This window comes from Stomoxys calcitrans, chromosome 3, assembly GCF_963082655.1.
Source record: "Stomoxys calcitrans chromosome 3, idStoCalc2.1, whole genome shotgun sequence".
NCBI lineage: Eukaryota > Metazoa > Arthropoda > Insecta > Diptera > Muscidae > Stomoxys > Stomoxys calcitrans.
Genome location: NC_081554.1, coordinates 139,201,122 through 139,217,601, shown reverse-complemented (window position 1 = coordinate 139,217,601; position 16,480 = coordinate 139,201,122). Strand labels below are relative to the sequence as shown.

The 16,480-nt window shown below is 32.6% G+C and overlaps 2 protein-coding genes across 2 annotated transcripts; both read left to right on the top strand.

Annotated features, from left to right (window-relative positions):
• Nucleotides 1-840: 840 nt before the first annotated feature.
• Nucleotides 841-2,674, top strand: LOC131996156 (uncharacterized). Its single transcript, XM_059365609.1, has 3 exons — nt 841-2,247; nt 2,305-2,389; nt 2,461-2,674. Exons 1-3 carry the CDS (start codon nt 1,065-1,067, stop codon nt 2,672-2,674), a joined length of 1,482 nt encoding a protein of 493 aa, XP_059221592.1. The 5' UTR covers nt 841-1,064.
• Nucleotides 2,675-9,038: 6,364 nt separating this feature from the next.
• On the top strand, nt 9,039-10,226 carry LOC131996155 (uncharacterized). Its single transcript, XM_059365608.1, has one exon. The coding sequence runs from the start codon at nt 9,039-9,041 to the stop codon at nt 10,224-10,226; it is 1,188 nt and encodes a 395-aa protein (XP_059221591.1).
• The last annotated feature ends 6,254 nt before the right edge of the window (nt 10,227-16,480 follow it).

Here is a 16,480-nt window from a genome sequence, read left to right as displayed (position 1 = left end):
CACCGCGCCGGCACACGCGGTATACCTTGCCCCATGGATCATCTCTGTTGTCCTGTACAAATCTCCTAAAGTGATCTTCCTTGCTCCTAATCAACAGTTGCTTGTACGTCCTCAAATTGCTAAGGTAGTCGTTTCGGCGTGAGACAAGATCCTCAGCATTGGAACTTCTGGCTCTTTGGAATCGCTTCCTCAGACGCCTAACGTTCCGCCGCATTGTCTCCAGCTCACGGGTCCACCACTTGACCTTACTTGGTTTCGCCTTTCGACGTCTGCCAAGGAGCGCATCATTCACCGCGCACATCCACTCGTCTACCTTAGCAATTTGGTCATCTATAGTCAGTGCCCTAAAGTCATCTAAAGACAATGCTGATGCAGTCTCCCTAAAACTTTCCACATACAAGTCCCAGTTCACGTCTCGATCTTTCCAGCACCTGGATCGTTCAGTCGTAACCCGAGTCCGTCGATCCCTGGAAGTGACCATAATCTCAATCGGATTATGGTCACTTGAGCCCCATTCGTCACAAACCCTCCACCTAAACTGGTAAGCAGTAAATGCCGCCCCATTTGCAGCCGTAACGTCAATGTCGCTAACGCCTGAAGGCCCATCAAAGGTATACTTCTCGCTCGGTACGTTCAACACACCGACGTCATTAGTAGTATATATAAGGGGGTTTTGGAACTTTGAGCATCGAGAGTATGAGTCATCGATGACGTCATAACCCCACCCCACCCCAAACCCCACCCCACCCCAAACCCCAAACCCCACCCCACCCCATTGATGACGTCATAACCGCACCCCACCCACCCCATTGATGACGTGATAACCGCACCCAACCGCAGCCGATCGTAGCGCAGGTGGCGACCGCAGGGGGGTATGTGGTCAGATGGCGGGCCGCCGGTTGAAATGTGTGGACGGACATTAGGGCGCAGATCGCAGGGCGCAGATCGCAGGGCGCAGTGGCAGATTTCGATGATGACTCATCGCCCAACTTCAACTAGTGTTGGAGGGTGGGTGATGTAGATTGCTGACCGCAGGCTATAGTTTGGTTTGAGTGTGAGAGTTTATGATTAATGTTGAATGTTGTGTGACCACCACACTGGAGTGTGATGAAATAATTGTGGTCAGTGTAGTTCTATTTTTTCCCAGGAAGAACAAGAGTAAAAAATTATATTTGTTTTCGTATAAAAAGGGCAAACGGTTTCATATTGTAATCATTATATTAAAAATCATTTATTTAATCAAATTCAAAATTATTGTTATAAAAATGAGAGAATTTGTATGTAATATTTGTGAGAAAACTTACGAACATAATCAATCTTTGAATCGTCATTTGCGTTTACAACATTCAATTGAGTGTGTGAAATGTAATCAGAATTTTAGTACTTATCCAGAGCTTTTAAAGCATATGAAGTCAATGGACCACAATGAAAAAAAAGAGGAAAAAACGGTATACTGTGAAAATTGTAATTTAGCTATTCCAAAAAATCAGTGGAAGAATCATATCAGCACTAACACACACATCGATAAGTGTGTAAAATGGTTAGATAAGGATGTGTCTTGCTTTGGATCTAGCTTTCAAAATCGAATAGAAAGTTATAAAATAAAAAATAGTGAGATCAATAACTTGATACCCGAAAACTTTTTCAAATCAATTCAAGAAAAAGTAATCAATATAATTCAAAAGGCGTTGCAAAAGCATGAATCTATTAAATATAATTGTACACTACATTGTAATTATATTTTGATGAAAGAGAAAGCGGAAGATGAAATTAGTTTATTTACACATCACACAAAAATGTTGGTACTATCTCCCTCAAGTACACTGGAAGAAATTTTAAATCATTATATTGAAAATTGTAATGAAATAATTAAAAAAATGAGTGAATTCCAAGAACGAGATAGTGGATGGACTTTAATCGAAATAAAACATCTAGAGATCAACATCAACAAATATACATGTTTGAGAGGATCTCAATACATAAATCTTCCTCCCAAAATAAGGAATAAAAAGGCTTGCATCAATGTGCAAAACAATGATGTCTATTGTTTTAAATGGGCAATAATATCAGCATTAAATCCACTTCCAAAGGAAAAGAAACCACATAAATGTAGCAACTACAAAGTAACGGACATTAAGGCACACATTATAACATTGGAAAATAATATAATATTAAATTTTGAAAACATGGAATTTCCCCTTACCATAAATAAAATCAGAGTCTTTGAGTTGCAGAATCCTGATATAAGTATAAATGTGTTCGGTTTAGAGGATGCTAAGATTATAGGTCCTTACTATTTTACAGAAGCTGAGAAATCAACTCACATCAATCTTCTCCTAATAGAAGAGGATGATAAATTTCATTACATCTGGATAAAAAATATATCAAGGTAAAAATAATAAGATATTATTTTGATTACAATACAATACTAATTTATTAAAAAAATATATATATTTTTAGATTGTTGCGAAGTTCTATAACAAAGAATAAAAATAGGATTCATTTTTGTAACACCTGCTTAACTCATGTTTCTTCAAGTAGTAGACTAGAGAAACACAAACGTGAGTGTAAAAAGATGGTGACAACAATGCCATCAGATAAAGATAAAATACTTAAATTTAAGAATTTTAAACATAAATTAGATATTCCATTCTCAATTTTGGGGACACTATAAAATAAAAAAATAATTAAAAGAAAAAAATGGTTTTGTTTGTTTTGTTTTTTTCACAAGATATTATATTTATTAAAGAGAAATTGTATACATAAATGACCACAATTGTAAGTATTAAATTTTTGTTTTTGTTTATAATTGTATTCGATAGGTGGTTTTAAATAATTAATAATTTCCAACGGTGGTTGTAAATTACCAAAACTATCAAAATATTCCTTATAGTTGTAATTTTTGTAATAGGCAACCCAATGTGTTCCTGGCCCATTAGTTGTATCTAAATTAACTATTCCACATTCTTGTCGTAGTGGTTTGTTTGGTAATGAGTCACGCATAAAAACCCCTCTAAAGTGTTTCAATGGCTTGCAGTACTTAACCAAATCGATATCCGTCAATGGTCGATTGGGTAATCTACTTAGAAGTTTTTTGGAGCTGGTTTATAGTAAAGTCCATATCCTTTTTTATAAGGTTTAAGATATAATCCTTTTCCCATAGCAATTGATTCCATATATCTGTTATGACGAGTAGCTTCAGCTAATTGTTCTTTCCCATTTTTGATATCCTTAACTGCTTTTACAATAGCCGATCCTCCAGTTGCTAAACCTCCAAGGGCTGATAACGCAGTTAAAATTGGAACTATTGGTAGAAATCCACCAATTTTTGGTACTCGAATGACTCTTGGTACACCAATATTACTCTTCTTTTTATTTTTAAAACTTGAATGTACAACGTTTTTTGCAATTTTTACAGCATCATATATATTGTTAGGTTTCTTATCTTTTAATACTTTTAAAGTATTCTTAACTGTCGATGCAAATAATTTTTGCTTACATTGCTTTTTCTTCATTTTTCTTTTTGTTGTCATACCGAGTCCGAATTTAACTTTTGCTTTAAGTAAGTTTGTTACTAACCAAGCGTTTGCTCGTTCTTTCCAATTGCTATCTGTTGATTTAACTCTTTGCCAAGCTTTTTCTATTAAAACTTTATCAGCTTGATGACGAGAATGAATATCTTTATTTTGTGAGTATGCAATATCGTGTTCTCTACAAGCTGAATCCAATAAATTTATTCCTTTGTCTCCTTGTGCTAAACGTTGTGCTAACTTAGTTCCTGGTCCACAAAATTGATATCCAGGTAAATGCACTTCAAACGGAAGATTATTAATTAAGTTGTTTACCAATCCAAATCCAGTAACAGACTGTTTACATTTATTATAAATCTTGTAATTAATAACCATAATTTTTTTTTGATTATGTAGTGATAGGGTACACGATTTAAATGAAAATAAGAGTTTTTGTATATATATACTTAAATTTATATTGAAAAAGTTTAGTTAGCAATATGCGTTTAATAGAACAAACTAAACAGATTGCTGTGAAAAACATTGATAATGTCTGTTCACAGAAAAAAAGGATTGTACATAGTACTTTATTACCAAATTCTATACGTGCCCTTATAGTAGGCCCATCAAATTGTGGTAAAACAAATGTTATGATTAGTCTCATAGAAAGCCCTAATGGCCTCAAATTCAGGAATATATATATATATTCTAAATCTTTATATCAACCAAAATATCAATATTTAAAAAAATTGATTACTCCAATCAAAGGAATAAACCTATTCACATTCTCTGAAAATGAAAAAGTTATAAGTCCAGCCAAAGCAAATATGCATTCTATAATGGTATTTGATGATGTAATTTGCGATAAACAAAATACTATAAGGGATTATTTTTGTATGGGAAGACATAAACACATTGATTGTTTTTATTTATGTCAAACATATACAAGGATTCCTAAACACTTAATACGTGATAATGCAAACATGATTATCATATTTAAGCAAGATGAAATGAATATTAAACATATATATAATGATCATGTCTTGGGTGACATGACATTTAAAGATTTTTTAAAGCTTTGTAGTGAATGTTGGAAAGATAAATATGGATTTCTTATTGTGAGCAAGGATGATCCCATTGATAAAGGTCGATATCGCAAAGGATTCAATTGTTTTATTCAGTTATAATATAAATCAGATTGATAACAGATATAATGTAGATTATAAACAGAATAGAGAGCAGATTGGTGACAGAAAGAAAGCAGATCGGTAGCAGATATAAAGCAGATCGGTAGCTGATATAAAGCAGATCGGTAGCAGATGTAAAGCAGATCGGAAGCAGATGGATACATAACCAAAAAAAAATAAAAAATAAATTATCCAATCATGAAGAGACACAATTTGTTGAAGGAAATTGTAAAAACACGAGCAGTATTGAAAGAAAAGTTAAAAAACATTAAACTTAATCAAATAGATAGGGATAATCTATTAGAAGATACATTTCAACCAATAACCAAACCTTTGAAGGATATTATAGGAAAACTAGATGAGAACAAAAAAGAAAGTAATCAGTATTCTAATAAATATAATGATAAAAATATTTATGATTATAATAAACAATATGAAGACGATGGAAAACTTGATAAAAACAATAAGGATGATGATGATGATGATGATAGCTTTATATCAGACATTTATAATGATGATGATGACTATATGTCTAGCAATGGACTTCAAATGAGAGATATTACCTCAAGTAATGATAATGAAAGATATAATAATCAACATTCATCAACAATATTTCCGAATATAGTAAATTCTACACATAAAGAAGATAATTCAGAAATAGAACAGATGGATATAGAGAAATTTTCACAAAAACGAAAATTTTCATCAGATGAAAATAACACTAATAAAAGGATAAGAAAAAATTATAATATTCCAGTTGATTTAAAGAGAAAAGATTATACACTAGAAAAATGTGGAGTGAATCGGAATGAGCTTAGAGAAAAATTAAAACCATCTAATGATAACAATCTCAGTTTATTTGACGATAACGATAATAAGCGGATGAAAAAATCACATCTATTTTCAAAACGAAAATGTGAATTTCAGTTAAATACTAATAAAAAACGTATAAAATTAACTAACAACAAAATCATAAATATAAATAAACGAAAAAGACCCTCACAATTAAATACTGATAGAAAACGTTTAAAATTGATTAATAACAACCAATTAAACTTGAATAAACGGAAAGGTGTTTCACAATTAAATCTTGATAGAAAACGTATAAAATTGAATAATGATATCTCATCAAAATTGAATAAACGAAAAGCTGTTACGCAATTAAATATTGATAGAAAGCGAATAAAATTGAGTAGTGATAATCTATCAGACATAAATGTAGCATCTTCATTACCCAACGTTCTACAAACACTTATCGATAATAGACAATTAGATAAAGTTTATGGATTTCATATAGATACAAATGGAAATATGTATTTTGGAAAAAATCAATTAAAATTTAATGGATGTAACTCTATTCAAATTGGGGAATCTATTTGGAAAATGTCTCCCGGACTATTTCAACTCATGTTTCACATTAAACCTCAACATTATACAAAGAAGGATTTAAATCAATATAAGGATATTTTGATGAAAACAAATGCTCATAAAAGAAATTATTCACCAGGAGAACAAATTAAGGGAACTCAAGCTTATAAATATCAATTTATAATAAAACGGTTATTTGATGTGAATTCAAATAGGATATCCAAAGGTAATGGATTGAGTTTGAAATCATTAGACAATCACAAACCAAATTATATATATTGGGATGACCCTAACGAATTGGTTGACAGATTAAGATTGCTCCTTTCATCTGAAGGTGTTGGTCACAACAATCACAAAAACGAAATTATTTCAATTGTTGAAGAATTGCGAGAAGCACATATTATTAAATAAAAAAATCAAAAATGTATACAATCAATAAATTTGGAGAGAGCGGAAGTAAAAACCAAGTCAACAATGCAATGCTAAAATTGAGTTTAGGTAGATCACTTGGAATTACTATTCACAACAATGCTTTAAACTTTCATGGGAAGAAAATAACTAATTTAAGTGCTCCCTCTGATCCTGATGATGCTGTAACAAAAATATTTTTGAAAAAAAAAATAGATAAAATCGAAAATAAAATCAAAAATCAGCAAGATGAAATACTTAGAAGATTCGAAGAATTACAGAACAAACTAAAAGAAGACATACATATAGAAAAAATGAAAGAATATATTTTCAAATGGGTTGAAGTGGAAAAAATTGTTCTAGAAAATAAAAAACATATTGAAGCTATAAACAGTGATTTAACTAAACTAAAAAGTGTGATTGATCAATTTAACAACAACTTGAGTACCAATTTGAATATTTTGAAAAATCATAATATTGAAGATACGAAAAAAATTATTGAAGATACTTTAAAAATAATAAATATCCGATTTGATTCCATCGAAGATTTTCTTTTTCAAAGTATTGGATATACTAGAAAAAATAAATATTTTAATTAAATATTTAAAATCAAAAATAAGATATAGTAGAGGGTATATAACATCAAAACAAAACAATTTTTACTTCAATCGACAACATCAATATGGAGCTTAACCAGGATAAGAGAGAAATTGTTAATGAACTACACAAGCAAGCACGAAAAAATTTTGGAAGGAGACGAGTGGTTATGAAGGGTATCGATGATTTGTGGCAAGCGGATCTTGTTGAAATGGGTAGTTATGTGAACTTTAACAGCGGATATCGATATCTTTTAACCGTTATAGATACATTCTCGAAAAAAGCTTGGGTTGAAGCAATAAAAAATAAAACAGCTCAAAGTGTAGTAAAGGCTATGCAGAAAGTTTTCAATCAAAGTAGTCGAAAACCCAAAAATTTACAAACTGATGATGGAAAGGAGTTTTTTAATAACAATTTTTCTCAACTTATGCAAACAAATCATATAAATCATTATTCAACATACAGCACTCTAAAAGCATCAATCATAGAACGATTTAATAGAACACTGAAAGGAAAAATGTGGAAAGAGTTTAGTTTTCGTGGAAATTATAAATGGATTGATATATATAAAAACCTAGTTAATATATATAATAACACATTTCATCGAACTATAAAAATGTCGCCGAATGATGTGAATTCCTTAAATGAGAAATCACTTTTAGATTCAGTCTACAACAACCTCAAGGTATTTAAAAGACCAAAGTTTAAAATCAATGATAATGTGCGAATAAGTAAATATAAACAACATTTTGAAAAAGGATATACACCAAATTGGACTACCGAAATATTTACAGTTAAATCTATTAAAAATACAAATCCTAATACATATATACTTAAGGACTATCAAGGAAGGGATATAGAAGGTGGTTTCTATGAATATGAGCTATCAAAAACCAAATTTCCACACACATATTTAGTGGAAAAAGTGATTAGAAGGAGAGGAAATAGACTTTATGTAAAATGGTTAGGATTTTCTTCAGAGCATAACTCTTGGATAAATGCTAATAATATTTCACAATAAAAGAATAATCAATTACATAAATCATTTATTCTAACGTCAACCGTAGAGATGTCGATAACATTAACCTTAAATGATGAAAAATCAGTACTTGTCGCCAACTACTTTCCACCAATAATTTTGAAACAAAGCTATGTTTGCGGTTTAATAAGTTTTGATACATATCACTCAATACCAAATGTTGATGAAGAGAACAATAAATTTCATATAGGTGGACATGAAATAACTATTCCTCTTGGATCATATGAATTTTCGAATATATCTGAGTTAATAACGGATGAATATCGCAAGCTTAATAAAAAAAATGGAAATCTTATTATGAAAGCAAATTACAATACACTTCAAACATATCTGAAGAGTACGCTTGATCCAATTTATTTTGATAAAGAAAACACTATTGGTTCATTATTAGGTTTTAGTAAAAGAGTACTTGAATCGAATGTTGATCACTATTCTGATAAAGTGATAGAAATTACAAAAGTAAACACTATAGTTATTGAGTGTAATATTGTAACAGGATCCTATATAAACAACAAGTCAGCGCACACTCTTCATCAGTTTTCACTCGTCGTTAGCCCAGGATATAAAATCACGGAAAATCCTACTAACGTTATATATCTACCTGTTAATACAAACACAATAAATACCATTGTTTTGAAAGTTGTTGATCAATCTGGAAAATTGATAAACTTTCGTGGGGAAAAAATTTCAATTAGATTACACTTGAAACCATCTAAAGAATGATAATATTTAACAAAAAGGAGGTATTTGCGGATATAACAATCACTCAACCATCAACTTTGAAGGGATACACAACTAAAATATCACATCACCACAACAGGAAACATAAAGGATTAAAAAGGAAAAAGAGAAATATTTTAAGTAAAACTAACCAAGAGTTCCTGGAAAGTTTGGGTTTCACACTAAAATAATAAAGGGTTGAGTTTAAAAATGAGTAACATTATTAATGTTTTACAAAAACCACAATTTGATAATGCTATAATAAGAAAGGAGTATCACAGCTATATATCATATTTACAATCATTTCAAAATAATGATGAAATTAGGATTTCCATTCAAAACCAAGACCTGTATGTCGTTCCTGGTGAGAGTTTTTTATACATTGAAGGTTTTGCAACAAAAGCGGACTCTACAGTATCAGCATCGATAAAGTTATTAAACAATTGCATAGCACACTTATTTGATGAGATAAGATATGAACTTAATGGTATAGAAATTGATCGTACACGTCATTTGGGTATAGCAACAGAAATAAAAAATTATGTATCATTAAATGAAAGCGAAAGTCGAAATCTAGTCAACGCAGGATGGGCTCCATTTAATACAGATGATCTTACTCTTGTGAGTGGATATTTTAATTTTTGTGTTCCACTGAAAATGCTTCTTGGATTTGCTGAAGATTTTGATAAAATTATAGTTAATGCTAAACATGAATTAATTTTATTGCGATCAAAAGATGATACGAATGTATTGAAATCTATCATTTCCAGTGAAACCTGTAAACTATCAATTTTAAATATTACATGGAAAGTTCCACATATTCAACTTGCTGATGTATACAAGCTGCAAATGCTTAAAGTAATTAATAACCGTCAACCACTAAATATATCATTTAGAACATGGGATATGTATTATTATCCTGCAGTTCCATCGAATACAAAAGTTTTATGGAATGTTAAGCTTGCAAATGAAAATGAGCGACCACGTTTTCTTCTTTTAGGATTCAAAAGTAGTGAAAAAAAATTTATTCACTGTGATATAACAAACATTAAGGTTCATTTGAATTCTGATACATATCCATATGATGATCTTAACCTCAAGTTTGATAGGAACCGTTTCGCCCTACTTTATGATATGTATATAAAATTTCAACAAAGCTATTATACACGTGAACCGCAACCTCTATTAACGCGCGAAAAATTCAAGGGTGAAGCACCGATTATTGTTCTTGATGTAACACATCAAAATGAAACAGTAAAAACTGGCCCCATCGATATACGAATTGAATTGGAAACATCTAAAAATATATCACCGAACACATCTCTATACTGTTTAATTATTCATGATAAAATGTTTGAATATATACCTCTAACAAATGAAGTAAGAAAATTATTGTAAATGTAACTATATTTTTTATCTATAGAAATCATAAAATAAATAAAAAGCAAAAACAAACACAAACAAAATGATTTTTTTTATTAATAATGTAAAATTAATATATAGGTGAGTTGTTTAAATGTAAAGAGGGAGAGGTAGAATTATTGTTTAAATATAAAGAGGGAGAGGGAGAGGTAGAATTATTATAAATATAAAGAGGGAGAGGGAGAATTAATGTCGAGAAGAGAAAGAGAATTTTTATTTCGTGTTTGCTTTACATTTATAGAATATATAAGGTTGGGTATTTATACTACATTAATTAGTATCTCTCCAACACACCTCCAATAGTGTAGATATAAGAAAATAATAAATTAACATAATGAAATTATATTGGGTATTACTTTGTTTTGTTATACTTCATGTAACAATTCATAATTCATTATCATTGCCAGTTGTATTTGATTCCACAACTGATTCAGCGTTATCCATTACATCTGATCCTACAATCGACTTAAATTCAAAAACCGTTGAATTTAATTTAACACTACCAAACAAAGATATTCTTAAAGTAAATATTTCATTTGTTATGATGAAAGAAAGTGAAATATTAGAAAACAGAGATGATTTTTATATAAAAAATGAAACAGATGATGCAGACTTATCAACTAGCACCACTACAATAATTCCTATAGAAAGTGAAGAAAAATATTTTACTGTCGATGAAGCTATAGAAGCATTTCGCAAAAGGTTAATTACAAAAGAAGCAGATATTGGTGGTATACTGGATGCTGCAGAACCTTTTTATCGTCATTTTAATTTACAATATGAAGATTTAAATATACCAATCCGTTGTACTTATGATAGTAACTACATGTTACGTCAACTAAAAATAAGTTGTTTTGAATATCGTGAAATTGAACAAGAACGAATTTTAAGTAATGGTGAAATTGAGAAAGTTCGAGTTCAAGATCTCAAAAAACATTTAGAAAATATTGTAATAACTGATATTGAGAACTATACTCAAACATATAAAATGGAAATAAGTTAGAAAACAGCAATTAGTTCTCTTATATACATTGAATTGAATAGTAGTATGTATTTAAATAAATTAATATACGTTGTTGTTTTAATTATCATATATAGAATATATCCTAGTATTCAACAACAACAACAACAATACTATCCAATACCTTACAATAGATGTAATCAAAATCATCAATATGATAGATATAATACCAATCAAAATGCTATTTTTGATGGTGACACTAGTAAACGTATAGAATTTCGAATAAAACTATCAAATAATACAGGAGCAAGAGTATATTTATCAATTCAATTATTAAATAATGCAACAATCGATGAGTCACTAACAACAACAACAACACCGAGAAATAGTCAAACGGATAGACCTAAAATTTTTACTATTGATGAAGCCATTGAAGTATTTAGAAAAGACTTAATAGAAAAGGAAACTAATATTGGTGGGATCATTCAAAGTTCTACAGTATTCTACCGTCATTTCAACTTAAAATATGAAAATGTAGAAATTAGACTCATATGTAGCTATTACAGTAACTACACATACCGCAAACTCAACATTTATTGTTTTGAGTATAATGCTAATAAATTTGAGTATAATTACAAATATAATCAAAGTACGAATGAATTTAACCCATTATTTGAAAGGGAAGAAAATGGTATAAATATCAGGACGCTTGATGTTAATGATTATTTGCAAACGTTACACATGAGTATACAGTAGTTCTCACCGGAATAAGAAAAAAAGCAATATGATTAAAGAAATATATAATTTTTTAAAAACATTTACCAATATCGTTTCCGAAGAAGATAAAAATAAATTAATTAATATAAAATCTCATCTGGAATTTGTGGATAGTTTAAAATGTAAAGAAAGTAAATTTGGTAACCACTATGACTGCTGTGTTTGGTCAAATGATAACGCACAATGTGGTCCAGATACATGTAATTGTATATTCTATGATATGGATAAAAGAAAGGGAGAGGCAGCTGCTGCGAAAATAATTAAAAATTATAAAAATATTTACAATACAGTTAAAAACAATCATTGTAATTTTAACAACCGATGAGTAAAAATGTCTAAAAACAATTTCATAATTATAGATGTTCAAGGTTTTTTCTTAAATAATAAATTTATTGCGAAGGAAATTTGTATTTTTGAACATAATCAGACAATTAAAAAGTTTATTATATACCCCCCTTGCAAATTTTCTTCCTTATCATTAAAGGAAAAGATTACAAATAACTGGCTTACGAAACATTTTCATGGGTTGAGATGGAATGATGGTAACATAATTTTTAAAGAATTTAACGATTATTTAAATAAATTTATAAAAAAACAAGAAAATCTAACAATATTTGTGAAAGGATGTGAAAAACAAAAATGGATAAAGCAATTAATAGAAGAAGATATAAATATAATAAATTTAGATGATGCTAACTGTTCAAACATATGTAATCTTTATAAAAATAATTTGCATATGAAAATTTGTAGTTATCATAAACAACACCCTAATTATAGATGTGCTGAAAAAAATGTTATTTTATTAAGTCAATTTATTAATGTTTTTTTAAAATAAAGCAAATAAAATAAAAACATATCGTTTTTTCTTTATTTAGGATATATAAGGCTATGTAATGTAAGTATACATTAGTTCCTTTTTTCATTTTGTTGGGGTAACTTCTCAAAGAAAATGATATTATCAACGAATATAAAATATCTATTAAAAGAATACAACTCCTACATTGATAAGGAACATAAACAATTTTTTGAAGAGATGATTGAAGAATTAAGGATATATAAAAATGTATATACTTCATTTATACAAACAACACATGGAATTCATACATGGGACTGCAAGCTGAACTCGATAGAAAATATAAATATTTGTAGTTGTATAATTAAATATAATCGTTACATCCTATTACAAAAACTCTACAATTTATACTATCGCATTCTTTGCAATAAAAGTGTAATCAATTCTTAACTTCAACTTGAATTTTTTTAATTTCCTTTACCGCAATTGGGTTTAGTAATATGTGTGGTATAGCAAATATTAATAAATATAAGTTAACCACCCTGTTCGCCCCTCTTCCTTAATGGAATGTTCATGGGCACATTTACATTGTTGCATTGCATTTGCATACGTTAACCACTATACCACCCTAGTACAGAAAACTTTTCAATTTATGTTATAGCAGCACTTTTGAGTTTGAGCTTTGTTATTTTCTTCACCACCATGATTTAAATTTAAAATTATGAGAAAGCATACCAGGCATTTGTGGAATTATATAAACGTGAAACCAATTATTAACTTCAACTTGAATTTTTTTAATTTCCTTTACCGCAATTGCGTTTAGTAATATGTGTGGTATAGCAAATATTTATAAATATAAATGATTGAAATTTTAAATTATGAGTAAGCATAGCAGGTATTATATGTTATCCACTGAAAACATGTTTACATAACACCCTAGTACAAAAACTGTTGCAGGCATATGTGGTACAGTATATTTTATAAATATATATTAACCACCATAACACCCTACCATAAAAACTTGAAACCAATTATTAATTTCAACTTGAATTTTTTTAATTTCCTTTACCACAATTGCGTTTAGTAATATGTGTGGTATAGCAAATATTTATAAATATAAGTCAATCACTAAATCATCCTAGAACAGAAAACTTTTCAATTTTTATTATCGCAACACTTTTGAGTTTGAGCTTTGTTATTTTCTTCACCACAATGATTGAAATTTTAAATTATGAGTAAGCATAGCAGGTATTATATGTTATCCACTGAAAACATGTTTACATAACACCCTAGTACAAAAACTGTTGCAGGCATATGTGGTACAGTATATTTTTATAAATACATAAATTAAAAAGATTTTTTTTTCGGTTTTCAATGAACTTTTTTTCTCTTTATTATATATAAAAAATATTAAATTATTGATTCAAATACTAATTTATAATTAGTTTCGCTAATTTTTTCCTTTTTAATTGATAAGACTCCACTATTAAGATCAGCCATGGCCTCATCATTAATATTATTAAACTTCTCCGGCAGGAACATAATATGATCACTTAATTCAATCATCAAGCGCATGCCAAATTTAGTCATCTTCCTTTCAGCTTGATGTATGATGAAGTACTCATCGAAAGGCATGTTGTTAATGGACAAAATAGTCTTCTTGAAAGAAGCCTGCTCCGATATTTCCTTTAAGTTTGATCCCATAATAAATATTTTCTTAAATTTTGAGTTGAAAATCAAATTGCTACTACATGTTTACTAACAATTTGTTCAGCTTTTTATACAAAAATTGCGTTAAAGGTTACCTCTCGGTACCAACCACAATTCTTTTTTTGCAGGATAACTATCGATACCAATCACATTTCTTATCACACTCTACTCTAATTATAAACAACTCAAACCACAATTCTTAACAATCATACACAATCATGCATAATCATTCTAATTTTAAACTACCCTCACCACAACTCTGGGCGATGAGTCATCATCGAAATCTGCCACTGCGCCCTGCGATCTGCGCCCTGCGATCTGCGCCCTAATGTCCGTCCACACATTTCAACCGGCGGCCCGCCATCTGACCACATACCCCCCTGCGGTCGCCACCTGCGCTACGATCGGCTGCGGTTGGGTGCGGTTATCACGTCATCAATGGGGTGGGTGGGGTGCGGTTATGACGTCATCAATGGGGTGGGGTGGGGTTTGGGGTTTGGGGTTTGGGGTGGGGTGGGGTTTGGGGTGGGGTGGGGTTATGACGTCATCGATGACTCATACTCTCGATGCTCAAAGTTCCAAAACCCCCTTATATATACTACTGTCATTCAAAGTCAACCATTCGCTAAGCAACTGCCCACGATGGCGATTCTCATGACCAAGCGAGTGCTGGGTCATTTTCGAGAACCACATCGGGGAGGTTGCGTTGGCGTCTAAACTTAGGATGAGCGGATTGCTACTCGCGAGTAGTAGCACCGTATCCATATATCCAAGATAGGGCTCCAAGTCGGCGCTAAACCTACAATAGATGCTAGCCAAGAACATCTTACCACACCGCCCTTCTGCACAAATACAGACTCCCCATTGGCTATAGCTAACCACCGTACAGTCGATGTCGCTGTCATCTACAATTATCGCAGAGTCACCCCCGCTGTCAGTAAAGACTCGCATCCCCCCCGGCAATCCTACAACACTACCATCCACTACGTACGGTTCCTGTACCAGCGCGACCGAGCAACCAGTGCTGCGCATGACATGACCCAACTCCTGCGTCACCGCTCTAGACCGCTGGCAATTAAATTGAAAAAATGTAATCCCCATGACGATCTTTAATGCCTAGCATTCGCCCTAGCCGCCAAACCAGCATAAATTAGACAGGCCGCGGAGATCATCATATGATCCGCCGGCAACCCCTTAAACGCACAATTGCGACAGTGCACGGGGTTCGGACAGGCCGAAGCCACATGTCCGCCCAGTCCACAACGGCGACAAACATCGCCCTGCACGCGGCAATCCCTCACCCTGTGGTCGAATCCCATGCACCGATGGCATGCGAAGACCGCATCCTGCATCCGGGCGATGAAGCGGAACCACTTCACATAAACGCCCTCCTCGCACAACTTGTCTGCCACCCTCGGAGTGCACTCCAGGGTGACATTGGCAGCGCCACCCTCCGGCTCCCAAGGCGCGGAAGCCAGACGCACCGACCGACGGTACACCTCCTCAGTCATCGTCTCCTTCAGATTGAGGGAGTACAGCTCCGCCATGAACTCATCGGGAGTTATGGCAGCATGTACCCCCCTTAAAACGACCTTCGGGCCCAGCTTCTCGCGGACCTCCACCTCCAATCCCACCTCCGCGAACTTGCCGTTCGCCCTGATCCGCTCCCTCTCAGCCACCGACGGGGTGCGGATAACCGCTCCGCCATCCCGAGTCGGCCGGACACCATGGACCCTCACACCAAGTGTAGGGCCCACCTCCTCCACCACCTTCTTCACGACCTCAGCCGAAGTCGTCACCGCCTTCCCCTTGCCCTTCACCACCACCGACCATGTCTCCACCGGCTTCACAACCGGCACAGACGGGGCGGCAGCGACAGCGACAGCAACGGGGGCAGCGGGGGCAACAAATGTGCCAGTTCTCGCGTTCACAGCCCCGGGGGCAACAGCAACAGGCTGACGCCCACCCACCAACGCGCCGCGACCAGCC

What these genes read in the sequence shown, in the direction of transcription:
- LOC131996155 (XM_059365608.1), top strand. Translation starts at nt 9,039, where the DNA reads ATGAGTAACATTATTAATGTTTTACAAAAACCACAATTTGATAATGCT.
- LOC131996156 (XM_059365609.1), top strand. Translation starts at nt 1,065, where the DNA reads ATGATTAATGTTGAATGTTGTGTGACCACCACACTGGAGTGTGATGAA. An exon ending in GTTGCAGAATCCTGATATAA is followed by an intron (nt 2,248 to 2,304) that starts GTATAAATGTGT and finishes ACTATTTTACAG; the next exon opens with AAGCTGAGAAATCAACTCAC. An exon ending in TGGATAAAAAATATATCAAG is followed by an intron (nt 2,390 to 2,460) that starts GTAAAAATAATA and finishes ATATATTTTTAG; the next exon opens with ATTGTTGCGAAGTTCTATAA.